The 21,938-nt window shown below is 43.2% G+C and overlaps 1 protein-coding gene and 1 long non-coding RNA gene across 3 annotated transcripts; one reads left to right on the forward strand and one right to left on the reverse strand.

Annotated features, from left to right (window-relative positions):
- Window positions 1-1,106: 1,106 nt before the first annotated feature.
- LOC129582351 (uncharacterized) lies at window positions 1,107-9,146 on the forward strand. The gene is made up of 4 exons (XM_055473864.1): window positions 1,107-1,545; window positions 1,718-1,977; window positions 6,118-6,408; window positions 8,406-9,146. The coding sequence occupies exons 1-4, from the start codon at window positions 1,399-1,401 to the stop codon at window positions 8,998-9,000; spliced, it is 1,293 nt and encodes a 430-aa protein (XP_055329839.1). The 5' UTR covers window positions 1,107-1,398; the 3' UTR covers window positions 9,001-9,146.
- A 3,705-nt stretch (window positions 9,147-12,851) lies between these two features.
- On the reverse strand, window positions 12,852-21,399 carry LOC129582198 (uncharacterized). 2 transcript variants are annotated; one of them, XR_008689601.1, is made up of 4 exons: window positions 21,146-21,399; window positions 20,885-21,060; window positions 15,959-18,267; window positions 12,852-13,923 (listed from the first exon to the last, which is right to left on the reverse strand). It is a non-coding gene; the product is annotated as an uncharacterized LOC129582198 (long non-coding RNA). The 2 variants fall into 2 exon arrangements; XR_008689602.1 differs by lacking the exon at window positions 12,852-13,923 and adding an exon at window positions 14,012-15,336 and having other exon boundaries at window positions 15,593-18,267.
- Between the last annotated feature and the right edge of the window lie 539 nt (window positions 21,400-21,938).

A 21,938-nucleotide genomic window follows, 5' to 3' on the forward strand; every position in this document is an offset into this window, starting at 1 on the left:
AGCTGCAAGCGCATTAAAAAAGGCTACAACGATTATATGCGGCACAGTTATATGTCGTCAGTCCGAAGCTAAATTGCACATCCGAATTCGCGCGCTGCACATCTGCACGTGCGCAATATATTAAAACTGCGAATAGAGCGCCATGGCCCATGCTAACTGGTACCGTAAGCAGTGCTGCAAAGGATTCTAACGAAAATCCCATTTTTTATCCCGTGGGCAGATCAAGCTCGGATTTGAACTTAACCGAGATATTATGATAATGATAGAAACTCAGTCAAAAAAAAAGATTGAAAGCGATTGGTCTTTAGGGTCATCTGCATCCTGATGACAGAGAGACAGACACACAAACAACGAGCTTCGGACTGGCCTGGGGTAGAAGTATAGAATGCCTCGCTTCGCTCAGCAATAAATTTTAAAAACTTCGAAATTCATTTTAAAATCGGGAAAAAAATGCTATACAAACTACAAAGTACATCTGATTATGGTCCACTTTCAACTTTTTTGTCATGTGTCTTTTACAGCAGTTTCGAGAAATTCGCGTAATTACCAGACTTTTGGTACGCGACAGCCGACAATGTATTTAAACTTTTCGCCCATTTTAGGTAGCCATATCCTGGTAACTGGATGCTGCGCGCGCATTCGGTTTTCACTTTTCAGAACAATGCATACAAATCATTTAGAATGACCATTGCCGCTGTACAATAGTGCAGACAGACAGAGTCATTCTTTACCGATTCAAGACTAACTCTGTCGGTGTGCACTATTGTAGAGCGGCAATGGAATGACATAAAGTTGTAATTTGTACATACGAGTAAATACACTATGCAGTACCTACAGTTTTAGTGGGTGGCGCATTCCTTAATCTTGCTCTCTGTGTTGTGTTGCTTTAGTGGCAAGCTGTCCAGAGCGACTATGTACAATGCTGAGTTACTGACATCAGGTGTGAGACACTACTGAGACAGGAGTCGTAGCGCATTCTGGCGATTGCATCAGCCCGGTATTGCAGCGATCAGGCACCCGGCTAACCATATGCGTTGCCGCGCTCGCTTCTCTACTAGTTCTCTTTCGACAAAGATACACAGATACTATTGCTTGTAGTTTGTGAGCAAATGCGGATCTACGTCCGATTCATGTGCGTATGGAGAATTGCGGACCCAGAATTCAGTTTTTAATTCACATCGCTTTCGAAATCTTAATAAGGCAGTTCTTTTCGAAGCTGCAACTATTAAATTCCTTCCTGATTCTGCTGTCCACTTGTTTAAACCTTTAGCGCCTGCCAACATCACTATTAGGCTATCAGCTATTGCTGCGATGCTGGCGCAGGCTAATTATTGACGATCTACGAACCAACCACTTCCCAACGACACACCAGCGCTATGAGACATGTTTAAAGTTTAAATGATGGCCAGTTTGATCAGCAATCTACCCCGAGTCGGCGCACCCTGGAGCGCGGTCCGGGCAATCCTGAACACGAGACCGCGTAGTTTCGCTTGCTGTCCCGTTGTGTGTAAATGGAAGGGGTCTGTCCGCGAGCATGAAGACAAGGTTCGGTTAAAATGGCATCACTTTTAATAGGTTGAACTATTTTCCAGTGAACTTTATTTTAATCCGAAGAATAACGCGTAAATTGGTAAATACCTGAAATGCGTATAATAGTATGCTGCCCAAACTGAAAACCAAGATGGCAGAATGTGCACTCGTAACCTTGCTTCGATAGGGCTGGTATCTTCGTGGGAAACTCGAACAGCTGAGTCATCACTTTTTGTATAAGGACAACATCATCAATCGAGCGAAAAATGAATTTGAAAAGACAATTGAGCCCTTTAAGGCATCTTTCTCCACTATTATCCCGAAGGACAATCTAGAAGGCATCGATGCCATTGAAGCGCTGGTCTGGTCTGAGGCTTATCTTTCCACCCAAAATTATTTCTACGCCTGGATGTATCGCCTCGATTTGATGGATCTCATTTATGGACGGTACTGTCGTTCTTGACTGTTAGCTTCAGTGGCTAATCTAGATTCTTGACTTTTTTCTACCGGGGGGCCGGGGGGCAGCGAACCCTAAAGAATTATAATATTTTCAAAATATAATAAATATTCCATACTTTTTATTTCCCTCCTTTATAAGTAGTGAGCATTGGGTGGATGTTATTTGCGTAGGTTTTTTTTATATCGATGGTCGTTTTGTTATCCTTTGTGCGAAGCTGGCAATAGAAAATCTGAACATTACGATTACGAAACCCAATACGAACACGGATTGAAATCGTATCCGCAAGCGCATCCGAGATCTGACTATAGAGCGCGTGCGATGACAATCTGCCGTTCCTGGCAAAATTCAAAACGCGCCATTAATTTGATTTACGCCCATTTTTTTACTGGAATATTCAATATTTTAAAGTTGGGCAGTTTGGCGCTGTAAAGGTACTGTGCGACTGCAAAAAGCAGTATGAATACGAGTATACATGGAAAAACATAAATTAAAAAAAATAGTATTCGTACCCGTTAGATAACAGGAGGACGGCAAGACGACACAATAGATTTGGAATTTCAGACGTGCTCGGCATCTCCCTAAACCTGGGAAAATGAAAATTCCAAAAAGTCGGTATTTTGGAGTTTTCAGAAGATGTCGGGATCAGCCAGAATGCTCACTGGTCAGCCTGGCAAATTTCTGAGCCGAGCTAAAACTCTGACCAATCATAGCTTTCGTTATATGACGTCCGTTTTCATTTTCGGAAGCACGATCATTTTCGACTTCCGGTTGCATTTTGCTTTGGAGCAATCGCACTAGGTACTAGGAGATCTGACCGAGATCATTCGGACCGAACTAGAAGTCGACACGGTTCGGTACGGATGATTTCGACCATTTACACATGGTTACGCTAATTTCGGCCACCACTCTCATTCGACCACACATCACATTTAGGCTGCAGTGTTGATTATTCATAATTAAAAATTTGCAAACTTGCAGTCTAGTAAGACATAGTACCTGTACATGAATGCGTCGATACACTTTGTGAACCTTTGTTTATTTATACAAAATTTCATCAATATTTACTTTTATTAGGAAATAAGCCAACAGAAAAAACCGACGTAAAATGTGTGTGACATGTGTTAAACTGGGTCATGTGTCTACTTGATCACAGAAAACTTGATACTCATAAAACAAACTCACTATTTTATGGAACAGAATACATTGACCTATGGTTTGAACCCTACGGTTTGAATGTTCATTTCACTTACAGCTTCAGCCTTTCAGAATTCAAAAAATTGAAGTCACAAAATAAAACGAAAACATTAACTTAAAAATCGAAAGATGCTAAAAAACCGAAGGAATTGAGAAAAATAAATATTTTGCTAAAAAAAATAAAAAGTCGGGGAGCCTAAATCAATTTTATTCAAACAGCTTCAATAAACAGCAAACACGAAGTACTTACTGTAACAGTTTGTAACAAAAAACACTTCGTGGCATTTCCTCGCGGAAATTGTTCCGTCGGTCGTGGTATATATCGATAATACATGAGACTTTCTATAGTCTATATACGGCTCGTTTCTGAACAGTGTACGGGAGTCAGTAACCAAATTGTGACACGCACCTGTTTGCAACAATTTTGGAGGGTAGTTAAGTACTATACAATGTACGACGAGAGCATACTATTTACAAAGCTGTCCATTCTTATTTCTTGAATTTATTGCCGATTTTGATTGCCATACTGCTGGGCCGCTGGCAAAATTTTGCCAGCTGTCTAGCAGCCACGTAGCTGAAGTACGCGTGCGGTGGCCCATGGAGCACGCTGCTGGAATGAAAACCTTCAAAAATTCGTAATTTTGTTAATTTTAGTGTTAAATTCTTTTGTATAAGCTTAAAAAATACAAAATAACGCATACCGTTAAGCCAAACAACTGCTTCTTCGTTTTTATTTTCGGGTTATTCACTGTGAGCTTCTGCTGTTAACATAAGTACCTGTCTATGGAAGACTCATTCGAGATTTCTCATAGACGGCTATGCTCTGAGTGCCAAACCTTGAGACCAAACCAGAAAATCAGTTGTTCTTCCTAATATTATATATTATTTTATAATTTTTAAGCGCATACAAAAAAATTCAGCGCGGAAGAAAAACAAAATTACAAATTTTTGAAGATTTTCATTCCAGCAGCGTGCTGCTGGAATAAGAATGTCCTCATTCTAGAACCCATTTCCTGCCTGAAATAGTGAAATTAGCCCCTTAGGTGTGGATTGAACCAAAATTAAATAAATTTGATATTTTGAAAAAACCCGTTAACAGCTGCACTGTAACTGATGCAACCGCAAACAGGTAACGGTTTAATGCAGTTTCTCACAGCTGGTTTTTTCTTTCGAACTTGCCGGATAACTCCTACTCTTGTGGCTCGATCAGTCATTGCTTAAAACAAACTAACTTCAAAAATTTAGAACATGCTGCTTTCTGTGATAACTTTTGTCGCTGCCAAGAAATTTAAATACATGCGGAATCATGCTTATTAAACGTTTAAGTTCATTTTGAGTAAGTGATAAGAATGAAAAATCGATTTTGTATGTTTTACTCCACAGCCGCCGCCTTCAGTTTCTGTGGTGCTCGGGAACCGGCAATCAGAATTTTCCCTTGACCGGTTTTAAATGAAAAGGCAAATTCTAAATTAGAAAATTTGCTAAGTTCCTGATCCTGTATCTTTGTGCATGTATGCGTTAAATGTTTTTGGCTTTTGCGTTAAATGTAATTGCTAATATCCTTACAAAGTCCACGCTTGGGAGATTTAGCAAAATTGACTGAGTCGATAACACTCAAAGCTAGCGTTCAAGTCGATGGAGTCTGGAACACAACCAGCGGTCAGCGGCTTACTTAAGTAACTAAACCAACAACTGTGGATGGTTGCACAGTTACACTGCCAGCAATGCTAAACTACTCTCTTAAAAAGTATTAACCGTTCAAAAACGAGCCGTATATACTTAGTCTTTGTATGCATAACGTATACAGTATCTTTATGTATGGATAACTCACTGCACTCTGCAGGGTTTTGCCCTCCGGAAAATACTAAACCACTCCCCTAAAATGGGCGAATCAAAGGCGTGTAACACTTTGGTTACAAATCTCCATAGACAAACCAAAAACAAGACGTTAACACTATTCCTATGCGAAGACTAGTCTTCTTCTTTTCATAGTGTTAAGTCTGCATCTGTGTGCAGACCGACGTAAAAAGTAAAAGCCGAAATGTCAAGGAGCCGAAATAACGGTGGCCGAATAGAGTGAGGACCAAACTGAGCAAGGCGAATTGTATGTTGGCCGAAGTGACCGGAAGTTCTCAACCGCCCAAGTCGGCGACTGCAAGTAGACTAGTTTCACTCGGTCCAGCTGCTTTTATAATTTTCGTTTTGGGCGGCAGAGCTCGATGTATAATATGTCTGTACGACTCGTACGAGTTAACTTTTAACGTAATTTCAGTTGTAATACCTCGTATCAATTAAAAACTTGTTTCTAAACTGTAAAAGGGATTTTTAAAAATGGTACGTGGTACGCATAACTTACAAGTGCACCTGTATCTCTACCGTAGAGATACAGGTGCACTTGTACCGTAGAGACTCTACGTAACCACCAGTCGTACTGTTGCGCCGAAACTAGCTAGCAGTTTTTATCACGTTAAGAACGATAAGAAATTGTTTTAAAATATTAGATAACAGTTTGTATTTTAAATCTTCCAACCCACTCGATGGATTTTACAAAGGATAATTTTCCAAATAATCTGCGTATAAATCTCAATCTGCATATAAATTTTTCAAGGAGGTACCATTGCTCATTTTAAAGTACCCAAATCCGCAAGTTACGGCGGGCTATGGCCCCTCGAACCCCCGCCCCTAAATTCGCCACTGGTTTAGCTTAAAAACAGGTGTTGAAAAAATCCTCCTAAAATTGAAAGAGTGATATTATATTGTACGATAACTTCTTCATTTTGGCAATAATTCGCCATGCACACAGGGGAGCTGGTCAAAATGTGACTAAAGCCGAGTAATAAGACTTAACATCAAATTCTGAATGCTAACTTTATTTTTTCCGTTTACGATGATATTCTGATACGATTTATCTAAAACCAATGGGCGGTGTGCAGGCCGTTCCGCTCAACTGCGCTGGTCAAACAGGAGGACGATGATGCCAAAAGAGAAGAAGAAGATAATTATAACGTGGATGGAAGCCTGGATCAGTTGTGCGAATACGAACTGCGCCTTACAGAGCGCTGGATTCTTGAGACAGACACGATGGAATTCGGGCTTTCTCTGCGTAAGGAACGCAAAGTTACTCCTCATGGGTGGTTTCCCTGGTATCATCGGCGATGGATGCTAGCCCGTATGAAAAACCCGGATTGGATGCGAGAGGTGCAGCTCTGGCAACAAATGCTACAGTAAGACACCAGAAAACGCGCAGAGTAATTTATATTGTGCTACAGATGAGTTTTTCCAAAACGACGTACACAGGCGTTGGTCCCGCGAGAAGGGACTTTTTTGTCTGTATGTATTCTGGTATTCGTATATAGATATGAACATATTCTGCACGAGCACTTTAGGGAAGTGGCCCGGTACATGGTACCAGATTCGTGTACATGCACAAAATTTTCACTTTCGCCCACTCCCGAACTCATTTTTGTTTCGGTTTATGATATTCTCTAGCCAGATGATTTGTATACACTGTCGTGAAACCCGTTAGTGCGCGCAACATCCGGTTCGGGAGTTATGGCTGTTAGAATATTCCAAAACGTTTAAATGCATTTCAGTGTACCAAAGTTTCATTATGGACCGATCTGCTTCAAATTTGTACTTAAATGCACATGGCCTTGAAGATCGTATTTACACCGATCCAGACTTACACGATTTTTTTTAAATTTAAAAATGAATTAAAAATTTTTGGAAATTCATTATAAAATTTGAAAAACTCCTAGGCCAGTGGATGATGTGGATCGGTGTAAAAACGGTCTTCGTGGTAATGTGCATTTACGTGCAAAATCTGAAAGAGCCCAGTCCATAACGAGACTTTTGGTACGCCGGAATGCATTTAAACTTTTTGGAATTTTCTGACAGCCATAACTCCCGAACCGGATGTTGCGCGCACAAACGGTTTCCACGACAGTGTATACAAATCATTTTGCTACAGAAAGTCACAAAACAAGTGAAAAAAGTCCTTGGGAGTGCGCGAATCTGAAAGATATCGTGCATGTACACAAATTTGGTACGATGTACGTACAGTTTATCCAAAACTTCATCAACAGCTTCGACGGTAACTTGCTTCATTAAAGGAAGTTACGCACATGCACGAAAACTTTCTTTCTCAAACGCTGTTTGCGTGGTTTTATGACATGGTGTTGACAGATGATTTGTATGCATTGACGCGAACGCATTTTGTGCGCGCAACGTTCGGATGGTGAGATTTAGCTATTATAAATTTCCGAAATTGCAACGCATACTGTTGTACTCAAAACTCATTATGCAACGATCTTCTTTCATTTTTGCACATAAACACACTTAATCATTACGAAGTTCGTCTGTGCATCGAGCCTGATTTGCCCTATTTTTCAATTTTTAAAATGCATTTAAAAAATTTTCAAACACATTTAAAAATATGTAAAAAGGAAAAGAGCTGTCGCTCGGTGTGAAAGTGACCTTAATAATTAAGTGCACTTATGTGCTTAACTCAAGGTAGATTGCTGATACCTAATAACAGTTTCGTTACACCTGAATGGGTTTAAAATTTCTTGAGTATTGAACAGCCTTAACTTCCCAACCGGATGTTGCGCGCACAAACTGTTTTCACGCCAGTTGTATACTTGCACACGTATATAAATCATCTAGCTATCATCTTACAAAACAATGGAACAATGTGTTTGAGTATGCGCGGAAGAAAAAGATTTGTTCTTCTGCACGAATTCTGTACCATGTGCCGGGCCACTTCCCTTAAAAAGCCGCAATCTTTTAAACAATACACCCCGAAAACCAGGAACCAAAAGGTTTTCCATGCGGCTGGAATGTATAGTAAATTCTAAAAACATTTCATAACTCTCCGAGACGTGTCTCCCATGGCTAAAAATTACAGCAACATTAAAGGCTCAAACAAACCACCGTTCAAATTTTTTATACATTGAAATTATTAGAAAAATGTAACCTTTTAAGACATATAAATGAGACTAGAATCAGTAGAATGGTAAACAGCACTGTTCGGGAGGCTTGCCGATCACTTTAGCCAGTTACATTTCTGCAAGTTAAGGGTAACGAAGTTGTGTAAGCACTTGTCAGAATCAGGCACTTTGAAATAAAAACTTGAGAATTTATGAACCAAACTAGGGTTCTTGATTTTTAATCAATACGTGTTGTATCCTTTGCAATGCTGTGGTCTCTTTTTTATATTAAGGGAAAGTGAGCGCGACGAGAATCTGTACGACTCCGTTTGCCAGCATCGGGCTTACGTTGCAATCCATGGCGATGTCGCTCTGGCGGAGGACTTTATAGCGCAGACTACCGCGGAAATCTTGCGCAATGACGCTACGTACACGGGGTGGGCCTACCGCGCCGCTGTACTGCCCAGACTGTATCCTGGGCAACTCCCGGATGCGGTAGTGGACCGGGAGTACAAACTGCTGCGCAGACGCTTAGTGGTCCATCCAGCCAATGAGCAGGCCTGGAAGCACTGCAAAGGCATGGTCGAAATCCTGCATAACGAAGGTCGTACCGAAGCAGTGGAAAAGTTCTTGGGACTAATATATATTGTGCAAGAGAGCATAGGCGAGAAAGGTTACAACGACTATCCTGATTACTACGAACCTGACGTCGATAACAAACAGGACGATATATGGAAGTTGTTTGCGGTGCGGCTGCTTTTACCGACTGCTTCGTGGCGTTTATTGACACAGGAGGATCAGGAGTTCATCGGGGATGTCGGACGAAGTATAATTTCAAATGCAACTTGGGAGCGTAAACGGCGGCTGAAAGAGAAGAAGCCTTATTGACTTCTCATTTTTGCTGCACTAACTAAGCATTCTTTTATACATTTTTAGCGGTTATTACGAAAGTATTTCTTACGTAGCAGATAAACATGGTTATTGCTATCTACAGTGACTTCCTCAAGGTGGTGTAATTTACACCTACAGCCGATAACGCCATGCATACCGGGTTTATTTGCAGCGGACATTGTGCTAAATTTTCCAGTGTTTATTATGTACGTAATAATAATCAGATATGGCACGATCGGTAAGCTGTTTCTTCACGAGCATGCTAAACAGAAACACAGAAACCGCAAATAATCATATTGAAGCTGATGTATTTCAAGTGAACCACCTCTCTGCAGGGCGCCATCCGAGGGAAACCGCGAAACGGCCGAAAAATGCGCCGATAGGGGAATTAAAACCCCGGCTACGTCGTTAGATCCGCGTAGGCAGTACCACTGCACCACGGCGCAATACGTTGAAATCATTTGAAAGATTTGTCGCTGTACGTGAGCCGCTTCTCTCCTCACACCCCCTTTGCAGCTTTCGCCGCGTCCTCGTGGCGAGACTAAGCGATTCTCCTAAGCGGCTGCAATTACCGCATTCTTTTATCCGTTTTCAAGCGGTTTCCCGATAACCTCAGCGGCTTCCCGATAACCGCATCTTTTCTTTTTCCCCTTTCCCAGCTCGTTACGGAAGGCTAACGCACTAGTCTCATACCATAGGTCCGTGATCCAACCACGATCTGCTACCAAATCAGCAGGGCGCACTCCGAGGGAAACCGAGAAACGGCTGAAAAAGGCGCCGATGGGGGAATCATACCCCGGCTACGTCCTTAGATCCGCGTAGGCAGTACCACTGCACCACGGCGTAATACGTTGAAATCATTTGAAAGACTTTGTCGCTGTACGTGAGCCGCTTCTCTCCTCACAGCCGCATCGACGCAAGGAAATTTCGATTATTTCGTAGCAAGGGTATCTCGACGAAGCGACATTTCACCTATCAGATACCGGTAAATGATTTACTAAGTTAAATCAAAAAGAGAGAAAAAAGAAAACAAATAAAAACAAACCCAAACGAAAAACCTAAGAAACCAAAGAATCCCACGAAACCTAAGAAACCCAGAATCCCAAGAAACCTAAGAAACCAAAGAATCCCAAGAAACCTAAGAAACCCAGAATCCAAAGAAACCTAAGAAACCTAAGAACCTAAGAAACCAAAGCAAACTAAAAAACCTATGAAACCTAAGAATAACCTAAAATAATTTAGTAAACCTAAGAAAACCTAAGAAACCTAAGAAACCTAAGAAATCTAAGAAAATTTATGAAAGCTTAAGAAGACCAAAGAAATTCGAAGAAAGACTAAGAAAACCCAGAAAAAACTAAGAATAAGTCTAAAAAATTGAAAATCTAGTAAGGATTAATTAAGCGCGGTGAATTATTTTGCGGCGATTAGCCGCATCGTTCGAAAATTCCCAAGGCGAAATGTCCGCGAACGTCTTGCGTCGAAATGTCGCAAATGTAAAATGTCTCGAAGGATAGTGTTACAAACCGAAGTGTCCCAGCGACCGAATGTCCGGGGGCGTAATGTGTTCGCGGCGAAGAGTCGCGCGTCGAGTTTGAGTGCGGCGAAATGTCACATTCCCAATTGTCCGGGTGCGGACCGGGCACGAGACCAATTCCTTTAAAAGCCGTAACGCCGGACTTGGCGAGAAGCGAACACCCCGAACGAAACTGATATGCACTCACAGTGATTCACTACGAATTTGTTATTTATTTCAGTGTGTTACAATTTCAGTGTGGTTCATTAAGGCAGTTCGCTTATGTTTCATGTGTTAATGTTGCGCGCATTATCACGAGTTACATGGCGTATGCGCAGTTGTTCTTTTGGGTCTATGCAAAATTCTTGTAAGTTCGTGGCATGCAAAGCGGGGGCTATGGCGGGCTGACATTCCACTGTAAATGCTCAAGCGTCCGTGTGTCGCGCGTAGAATTAGATACCAACTTGCGCATGATGTCAGAATTGCTTAGTACGCTGTTCTTTTACCGCTCGCTGTTTCCGGCAATCTACCGATGCTTATTTGAATTACAAGTTGTGGATAAACCAACCAGTTTCAGATAAAAAGGTAAACGTTGTGTTATACATATTTACCAAAATGCACATTTTAACACTGCCATCGTGTTCAGCACTGGTTTTATGTGCGCTTCATCAGTTAACTTTACTTCTAACGAGTTTGCGCATATATTCATACCAGCATATGCAAACTGTGGGGTTTTGGCACCGAATTTCCATAAAACACAAAAAAATTAGATGTGTCGGAAATGCATTTCATTCAACTGCATGCGATAACGAAACTGCCTACTAATTTCACTCATGACACTGAAATTAACATCTGCTAAAAAGCGAGAAAAATTTAAGCCGTGTTTTAAATGCAAAACGATTAACACGAAATGGTGTAAGTAACAATAAGCAGGGCGCTATCCACTGGAAACCGAGAAACGGCTGAAAAAGGCGCCGATGGGGGAATCGAACCCCGGTTACGTCGTTAGATCCGCGTAGGCAGTACCACTGCACCACGGCGCAAAGTGTTGAAAATCCTTGAAAGACTTTGTCGCTGTATATGAGCCGCTTCTCTCCTAACACACCGAAACAGAAAAACTACGTTCAATAAGACAGCAGTTATAATTTTCTGACAGAAACACAGAAACAGCTACGTTATCTAACTATATGACCGTTTATGGCGATTTGTTAATTTATGTTTTATTATTTTCCTTTTCTTATGACCTCAATTTCATAATGTCATCGTACCGTTTGCATGTACCGGAATGTCAAACCGAAAACAAGCGCGGCTGTCTGGCATTTTCCTGTTTTAATTTAAATTATGTCTGATTTCTGCCGTGAACAACTAGGCACAATCAGTGTCACCGTCTGTGCAGCGCTTTTCAGTATGCAGCAGCGGCTCCATTACCAGTGCTTGGTTGGCGATTATTGTACATCCACTGCCACGCGTTGAAGCTCCCCATAATCCGCGCAAGCGATAGTCATTGCCATACGAATCGGTGCCGACACTCGGTGCAGATTGCCGCAAACGATTTTCCACCACACGTCAGGTTGGTTTTGGCTATTCCGTGCAACAGTCCTCTGTAAAACCTTACCACGAAAACCAATGCATAAAGGTCATGGATTTTGTTATACGCAGTTCTCCGCAGGCGTTCGATTCCGGTCAGTCACGGGAAACAGTTGCAAAAATTACAGGAGGGGCGCCGGCACCGTAATGGTGGGCCCAGACGTCGGGGTAACAGCGTTGTGGGAACGTTGGTGTGTTCTTTAAGAAAAATAACAAGTGAGTAGTGCGAACACGTCTGCGGCATCAAAATTATAACCAGTATAAATACAAGTACTCAAGCGCAAACCTAAATATAATTATTGTAGGTACAAAGTACAAAAATAAGTATAGAAACAGAACACCGCTCAATCGACGACACCGAACAAGCGCACAGTTTTGGATATTCTACAGCACCCTGGATATTCCCTGTCTGTCGCATATTATCGCTCAAAGTGCAGAAACGTCCAACAAAAACAAATTTAATCCAGTAGCCGCACTGAGCGATATGTCACAGCTGCAGAAAGAACGCTCGTTTAAACGCTGATCTGGCACGGTGGCGGCGGCGGCGGCGGGAGACAGTACAGTGGATTCCGGACCGACCGGGAGATTCCCTCCATGTTTATTCTCCCTGTTTTGCACCTGGATGTGCGGTGTTTACATGAGGTTGCATTGATCCAATCCGTACACACGGTCGCCGCGTAAACTTCAGCTTTTGTTCGCGCTTGTCACCGATATTAATCTCTGTGAAGTAATTTTTACTTACGTGCATATTTACTTTGAATAATGATTGTGTGTTATACTGGAATCTGCCCGCATATTGACATCAGGAAATTGTGATTTGTAAATTCAATGAACATTAATCATAGAAAGAAATCACACATCACTGTATAAAGAAATCACATCTCTCCTGAGAAGATGTGTTCGATGACAAAATGACAGTTTCCGTGTACGAGTTTTTACTGCTCAGTCTGGTCCAGTTGTAAACTGGTAAATTGTATCCGGCCGAACATTGACCGAGTCACTCGTTTTCAACGGCTTATCTTCGCTGCATCGACAACGATCGTATGGACCTTGAACCTTCTCGTCATTTCCGGCACACGCTGTAGCTTTTTAACACTAGTTTACAGTTTGCACCGCTTGCGATGCTCGGTCATGTGTGTTGTGCTATCCAGTATTTGTTGCGGATGTAATTCTTTCACTTCGGATAAAATTATTTATTTTTTAAGCTGGATACCATAATGCTGACAACCGCCGTCCAAATAACATTTCCATGCTTAATCGTGTTGGCTGTTTTGCCCGGATTATACCAGCAGCTAACCGAACACACCAGGTTTGTTAAATAATACAATTATTTACGGTATAGTACTGAAGAAAACGTTTTGGATAGCAATTTGGTTATCATCCGATCGCCAAGAGCAATAATCCATCTAGGGCAATATTTATTGGTAGACCATACATTTAATAGCAAACAAAACATTTATATAAGCCAAAAACGATTAACCGTTTTTTGTCCGTTTTGTAAACGATAATGTCATCGTCCTAAAGCGTATTATACTGGGTGCTTTAAACAGCGAACCAGAGCTGGAAAGGCCCGAAACATCCAGCCAGGAACAGTCTCCACCGGCATCCCGGTTTCTGGGCGCCGGCTACGATCTGCAGTACGCGCATCCCATTTCGATGAACCTGGACTCTGGTATCACCCGAAACAGCCTCACGTCGACGAAGCTGCTTAAAATGGAGTACACTGACTATGCCAATTGTCCACTCCACGCCAAATGCCAGATATATCCGGGTACCGGCACATCCAAGCGGATTATTGCTGCCGTGCGCACCTTCGCCGACTATCAGAAACACATCAAAACCACTCTGCATCTGTCGTCTAGAACCTCCGTAAGAAAGCTAAATACTGTCATAGGTAGTGCTACCTACATCATAGTAAATCTACAATATTGGAAACCATGGGGTGTCCCTAAATATTAGCTTATAATTCAGAAAAGGGTAGAAATGGGAGGAGATACATAAAACTAATATGATAATCAAGATCAGAAGGAAAGATATTCCAGTACAAAATCCATGAATACGTAGGAGCACTGCTATGCCCGACAGCGCTATAAGCTCTTACGGTACACATTAAGTTATATTGCAGAAAACTGTGACAAAGAGCATCGGAATTTTGGCGGAAGAGCTGGATGAAACGCGCGCTCATCTCAACGACGGTTTGCTCTTCGTTGACTACATCAGCATGACGATTTTGGAAGAAGACCGGCTGGATCATAATGCGTTCCAACATGTTTCCCTTCAAGACGACTTCGCTGACAGCGTTTGTCGCCTTCCCGAACAGTACGACGCCGATGAATACGTGGCCTTTCTCAAACGTTTCGGCACGCATATGATCGAGAAACTGCAATTGGTTAAATTGTCGCGAACCCGTGTGTTCGTGGACCCGAAAGCGATATACCAGTACTTGGTCCGCACCGGCACGACCTTTAATGGCGACAGTGCCCACTGGGCGGACGGTGTACAACTGCGGCATGTTACTGACAGAATGCTCCTAAGAATTGCCGATGATTTAAAGCAGAACCCGCGTTCGGACAGTGTTGTCAACGAGACTGCTGCGCATAACGTTACTGTGCCGGTTCGTCTGATTGAAATTTCACAGCTGCTTAGCATGGTTGATCTGAATCAGTCTCTTGTGGAGACCTGCAGGTAATGTAATTAGTGACCTAAGTGCAGTAACTTCATAAGACGAAAAATTATGCGCTTTACGCTGTTAAATGTGTTCCTGTTGCACGCATGTAAAGTTTACTGGTTTAATTAATAAATTTTCCAGCCGCACATTTAATCCTCTTTTTTATACAGAGAACTATTCGATGGAATGTCCAAAGCCAACAAAACGGTCTGGCAGAGAACCGTTCGTGACAACCTGTACCGAGCGATGGATGACTACAGCAACGAAACCCAAACCGAACAGCCAATCGTCACTCCGCAGGCGATTCCCTGGCCAACGGAAATACGAAGCCAATTCCGCGCCATCCAAACCCGGCATTTCTTGGCGGGTCAACGGCACTCGTGTGTCAGCGACGCGTTCACGAATGTCCTTGGTCACGGGTACGACCTGCTGCGCGCCGATCCACTGGGTACGGAATTCCACGCCGGGATTCACAGCGGCGAGCCGATTCTCCGGTTTAAGGAGTGCCCGGTCACCGGTAATTGCAACGACACGGTACACTGTACGCTGCTGCCAGTAAACGGACCTATCCCAGAGAAGCATGCCTTTCATGCAATCGAAGAGTATCAAGACGTTATTCTTAACGCGTTGGATATTGATGGTCTTGACGTAAGTCGTAATAATGAAATAACGAAGCCATATATTTCGCAGTACTGACGTAAGAACATAGTGTTACATCTTACACGCGTTATTTTCGACAGAAAAAAAAACTTAGTCGGAAAAAAAATTTTGTCTCACATTGTAGGGGCTCATTAAATCAGTTATGGTTCACTTAATCATACATGGCATTTAAATATCCATTAGCAGCCAGCAATCCATGCCAGCGTTGGGATGCGCAGCTCCATAATGCGCAGCATCCGGCAAGGCGCCACAATTAACGACACATTCACCCAATCGTATCAACACGAGATGAGGTATGTCTACAACAAGGAGGACCTATTTCTCGACCCACACTTTCTGTCCGCGGCTTGTTCCTTGCCGGATCACTACGACCCAGCAGAATATACGAGCTTCATCAAGCAGTTCGGGACCCATATTGTCATCCGCGTAAAATATGGGAAGTTTGGCTTAAACCGAACTATCAACTACGCCGACATGGAAGCGGATACGACTGTGATCGATACATCGATTCGACCGCTAAAACTCACCGTTAAGAACATCCCGTCGTTCTTCACACCGTTGACCATCCGGCAATCAGCGGTTCCTCCTGATTGCGACAAGTTTCTTAACACGACCAGCCTGCGGACTTTCCGAAGGTTCCTCGATCAGGCGATCTTGGAGTACGCTACAACGATGGGACTTCCGACAACGATTACCACTTCAACGACGGAGGCGGCAACTACAACTACAGCAACAACTACACCTACAACAACCACAATCAACCCGGTCGTCTTCCTTCCGCACGGAACGATCCAGGGCGTGGTTCGGGACGCCGCCAGCATGGATTACCTTTCCGGCGTCACTGTCACCGCGCGGGTACCCCGGCAAAACTTTCATTCAACCGCACACACGAACGCCAACGGGGATTTCTCAATGTCTTTACCGAGTGTGCCGAGTTACGATCTGCACTTTGAGCTGCCGGGTTACTATCCAGCCGTGCTGCACGGGATGCCGGTAATCGCCCACCAGACGATGGTGGTCGAGCCGTTGTTGTACATCAACCAGCGCTTCACCGGCACCGGGACCGCCAGCGGGAACCTCACCAACGCGGTAACCAGCCAGCCGGAACCCGGCGTCCTGATCCACTTCCGTCGCGGAATCAACGTCTTTGTCGGGGACATTGTCGGCACATCCACCACCCTGGAGTCCGGTCGCTGGACGGTCACCCTTCCGACGGGCCACTACACCGCGACCCTCTCTAAACCCGGGTCATCCACAACCGACTTTACCGTGGTGGTCCTCGGTGGGATGGATAAACCGGGACAGAATCACGTGATTACGCCAATCGTCTCTCAACAGCAGTGGCGGTTCGTCTTACATTGGGGCGAGTGGCCGCTGGATCTGGATCTGCACGTGTGGGGTCCGATTGAAAATAACCGCAACCGGATGCACGTATACTGGCGCTCCAAGCTTAGTCCGGACAACCACACGGACCTGGATGTGGACGATATGAGTAGTTACGGACCGGAGACGGTGACCGTGCGGAAACAGCTGCCCGGACTGTATTATGCCAGTGTGCACGATTACACCAACCGGGAGACGTGGAACTCCACGGCGCTGGGCGAGTCCGGGGCGGAGCTGCAAGTGTACCGGGGCAGTGAGCGGATGGGACAGTACTTTGTGCCGCGCGGTCGCGGGACGACGTGGAGCGTGCTGCAACTCGATGGGTCACAGATTCAGGTTATTAATCGGATGAGCCATAACGGGCTGACCAACGGCGTCGATAGCAGCTGAGGTGTTTTTGAGCCGGCTTGGAGAAAATCAGGAATGACTGCTGGACGTTTCTAATTCTTGTTTAGCTACGGCAGTACCATGTGTGTTAAGATATTTAACTCGCAGAGATGGTTGTGCGCAGATCGCAATAAAAAGCCGCGTTCCGATATTCATTTGTTTTGTAGCTCATTCCAGTCAAGGGTGCAGGAGGTTTCCATAAATTTATTGTACTCTCCTCGGCGTATACTAGTTTTATAAGATGCCCTGTGTGTCCTGTGTGTGCTTTTATGTGTCCTTCCTATTAGAAAGTTTTGTCTTTTACGGCAGCCTTATTTCTCCGAATGACCATGCTGTTTGTAAATCGTTTACTACATTTGGCTCGTACGGGAAAGTCTCTGAACCTGTTAATTTGGCACGATGTGCCTATTCATTGCTGACGCGGAAAGCAAAATGCACTGATTACAAAGACAAACCGTCAACCATACAATCATCGACATTTGTGCCGTTGGGCACTTGCAAACACAGCTGTCAAGCCTCAAACCACAAACTTGTAAACAGCACCGCTGTTTTTTATTAGTCATGGGACACTCTGAGATGCCCTTTTGAAACCTGATGTTTATGACCAATAAAGCAATCGAATTACGTACACTTCTGCTGCGGCTGGCCGCTTGAACGTGCGAAATTCCCGGCTCATGTGTACAATTCTGTATCCGCTTCACGTTTGCAATAGTTCCGCTTTCAGTTTCTTATTCAAGCGGTTACATTTGTGCCAGACACAGCATCCAGTGTAGACCATGGCAACCGTCAAACTCATCCATAACGTCATAAACCGAGTAATCTTCGCTTCCGGTGTTATTGCTGCTGGACACGACAATCCATCGGCCAAATCTTTCCAGGCCGAACCGCTGCACATAATGACCAGGCAGAATACGAGCATCAGGCACCAGGCAGAATACGAGCATCAGGCAGTGCAGCAGCGTCGTGGCCAGCAACGACAAGTAAGCGACATCCAGACACGCCACGACCTCGGATACTGGTTCACTCTTTCCGCCAGGACGCCATCAGAGCCAGAAATCTTTAAAATCTATGTGAGCACACTTAAATTTTGGAAAGAGGGGGGTAGTGACTATTTTGTTATTTTCGTACTGGATTGCATTGTGAAAGTTTTGAATGTCCAGCGACTAATCTACTGTTGATTTTATTGTGGCGTGCGTGTGTCAGTTAGGCGAATTTGTAAATGATAGTGAACATTTTTTTGGGACAATCGAGAGTCGGAGACATCGCGCGAAGCTGACGATGCTGTTTGCCCAGAAAACGTTAGAAATTCAATCGAAATAGGTTATTTACCAGTAACATATTTTGGTTTGTTAAATTTAATGAAAATTTGTAGTAGGTTTGTGAGGTCTCAGGATTTATCTTGTCTTTCTTGGCCTGGTTAGAATGCTTATGACTCCAACGCTATCTGTTTCTGATTTCAGTAATAACGAAATCTGGAAAGGGAGAGTGTACCGGTAGGTAACTGTATCCATCAGAGCGACAGAATACCCACGTACTAAAGCATGTATACTAAGTGCAGCAGTCAACTTATACTCAGTGATGTATCGTTAGAGTACTCTGAAGATGCCCTTACGGCCGTACTGTTAAAAAACATGATCTGGAAAAGGAATAAGAACAAACGCAGCTTCAACAGAAATGTTTCGCAATAATATTATTGCGACGGAGATGTGATACGCGACCGGGATAAAATGGATTATTAATAATCCATTTTATCCCGGTCGCAAGTTCTCTTTGAATTTGTATGGAAACCCGCTGCCAGAAAAGCCGGTTAGAATATGCATTCCTAAACGAAAAGGTCGTTCTCGAGAAGGCTCGACAATAAGCCGTTATTTTGCGTACAAGAAACGAACGTGCGAGAAACGTGTATTTTGTGTAAAGCACTAGAATTCATTCTGTTAATTCATGGCAAACTCATTTATATAATATTTAGATGATAGTAAACTACATAGTGTACAATGTAAGCGCATTAAAGAAGGTGAACACGTGAGCGCGCTTTCGTATTTTCGAAAGCAGCATAGACCTGCTTAAGGAAATTCAAGCAGATTTGCTGTTGTAATGGTTCATCGTGCCAATAAGTACTAACTGTGAGGATCGGCCACAATCCTGCGCATAAAACTGGATCTTCGTGAGCAGGAAACAGCATTGTAACTGCGGAAGTAACGGAACAACTGCACAGATGCGCATATACGGATGTAGCGCAACTTCTGTCAAAAATGCGGTTGGACTAAATACGTTCACCAGCAAATGTGCACATTGTGGGAGAAGGCGATACGCATGTATACCGATTGGCGTTTAAGCTATTCTTCACCGCGCATTTTCTATTTGCGTAGTTTAGTTTGTAATAAAACGAAATGATTAGAACCTGCTAAATTACACAGAAGAGGGGAGTATTGGTAATTTTTAAGCACAAGTTCTAATCTAGATGAGCACATGGCCCTTTATGTGAGCACATTTTGTGCTATGTGAGCACAAGTTTTCAGGCCCTGGACGCCATTGATGAACAGCTTTCGATATCCCAAAGTTCAGTACCGACAAGCATGCCCCCGCGGCCAGAACAACCCCGGTCATGACCAGGAAAAACCATGCCACCATCGGCGGGGCACCGTTCGCCTCATCCAGCTGGGAAATGCCAGTCGTCAGATGCAGTATAAACGTACAGATCCGGTACATTGTACCAAATTCGTATATAAGGGGAACTCAACTGCTGAGGCCAGCACTCCTTGTACTTGCTGCCGTCAGCCGGCTGGAGTTTTACGTTGTGGCTAAACATGGCGCTTACGTACCGCGCCTGATTTAACCGTACGTATTGCCGTAACGTCACACTCCAGGCGGGTGACTGCATCAAGTACAGGGAGTGCTGACCTCAGCAGTTAAATTCCCCCTATATGCACATGCACGAAAACTTTCGTTTTGGCGCACTCCTAAAGAAATTTTTGCATTGTAGTACAGCATTACGCAGGCAGAAGATCTGTATACTGACGTATACAAGTCCTCTGCCTTCGCTGGCGTGCCGCGTGCGCAACATCCTCTAGCGGAGTTATGGCTGCAAGAAATCCAAAAAGTGTGTAACCATGTAGGTGTGCCAAAATCCTCATTATACATTCAAGGCCATTCAAGTTCAAGTTTTACATGAAAATACTTAAAAGCAGTTGCTCTACATGGATCCTGCATCAGCATTTTTTTCACTTTTAAAAAGAATTTTAAAACATTTAAAAACTGAATTTTTGTAGAATTTTTTTTCGGGTTTTACTCGTAGGTTAAAATACATTTTGAAGCATTGTAGAAACGATCCTCATGCCTTACAGACTGTATGCATTTTCATGCCAAGTTTCAACAAGACAGGTTTATATTGAGACTTTTGGTACTCCTAAAATATTTAATGCTTTTAAACTTTTTGGAATTTTCATACAACTATAACTCCGTCAACGGATGCAGTGCGCGCCAATAGATTTCAAATCAATGTGTAAAAATCATCTGGCTACATAGTTCTGTAGCACAGTGCGAAAAGTTATCTGGGAGTGCGCGGAAGCGAAAGTTTTCGTGCATGTATAAATACGAATTTGATCCCATGCACCGAGTCACTTCCTTTAAAGCATGTACTCTGTACATGGCAAAAACAATTAGGGAGATAGCATAATGCTTACCATACTCTTTCCGCGGTGACAGACAGCCAGGCTATAGGCCACCCACCCGAAGGGACCGCATTCCAGAATGAATCGGAGAGCGGACAGCAAACAGTTCGCCCGCATGTACTGATAAATAGGTCGCATTTCACGACAAACAACATTTCCGTGCTGCGGATCTTCGGCGCAGTCATCCACTATTATAGCACAGAAACAGACAGTCAGTCATTTTAAAAGCTCCAATCCGTTACACAAGTAAAGACTTTTCGGGAATTTTCTTACATTTCACAGAGGCTTTCTCTGGCAAGGGAAAGGTTGGTTAATCAGTGGCATTAAAACTTTCCGTACGTGGCATTACTCTACTTACAAGATCAACTAAAGAAATACTTACTATATTATTATGTACTATAATAATGTCAGTTCTAAATATAGAATGTCCCATCAGCAGAATGCAATGTACAAAACATCTCGGTTGGTGGAAATAGCCTATATGGCTACAGTAAATCTCCGTAAACAGTGGCGCACTTCGAAATCTATGAACGTGTTGTGGTCCATGGATACGATCGATATGTGAAATCGCAGCATGCGCAATGCTCCCTAACCGGCCTTGCGTCCAATCAATAATTTCACTGCGATGTTTACGATCGTATTATGAGCTGATCATCGTGAACCGTGCGGCAGTGCCACAGTCTATCTGTACAGTAAAACCAGGGGCAAGATTGATGGATCATAATCATCATAATATTATGAATTCTGAGGACGGGACACTGCGTTAACATTTCGATAATAATCGGTGTACGTTTCCGTTATCTTGATGGAATTATGCGCCATCCGGCCCATATTAATTATTACAAATACAAACACGTAGCAATTTGGTCAAAAATGGATACCCGTATGTTCCAATGTATCCAATGAATTTTTTCATCTTAATCAGACGGACAATCATGTAAACATGTTGCTTCTTATTATTTAAATATTTTCTGATAAGTTTCTTGGATCGATGAAATATTTGTTCATTTCTACATATTTCCCGTTTTTTAGTTGTTCCCGTGAAATCATCACAACGGATGCCTCT

The sequence above is a fragment of the Paramacrobiotus metropolitanus genome, unplaced genomic scaffold, assembly GCF_019649055.1.
Source record: "Paramacrobiotus metropolitanus isolate TYO unplaced genomic scaffold, Prichtersi_v1.0 Parri_scaffold0000007, whole genome shotgun sequence".
NCBI lineage: Eukaryota > Metazoa > Tardigrada > Eutardigrada > Parachela > Macrobiotidae > Paramacrobiotus > Paramacrobiotus metropolitanus.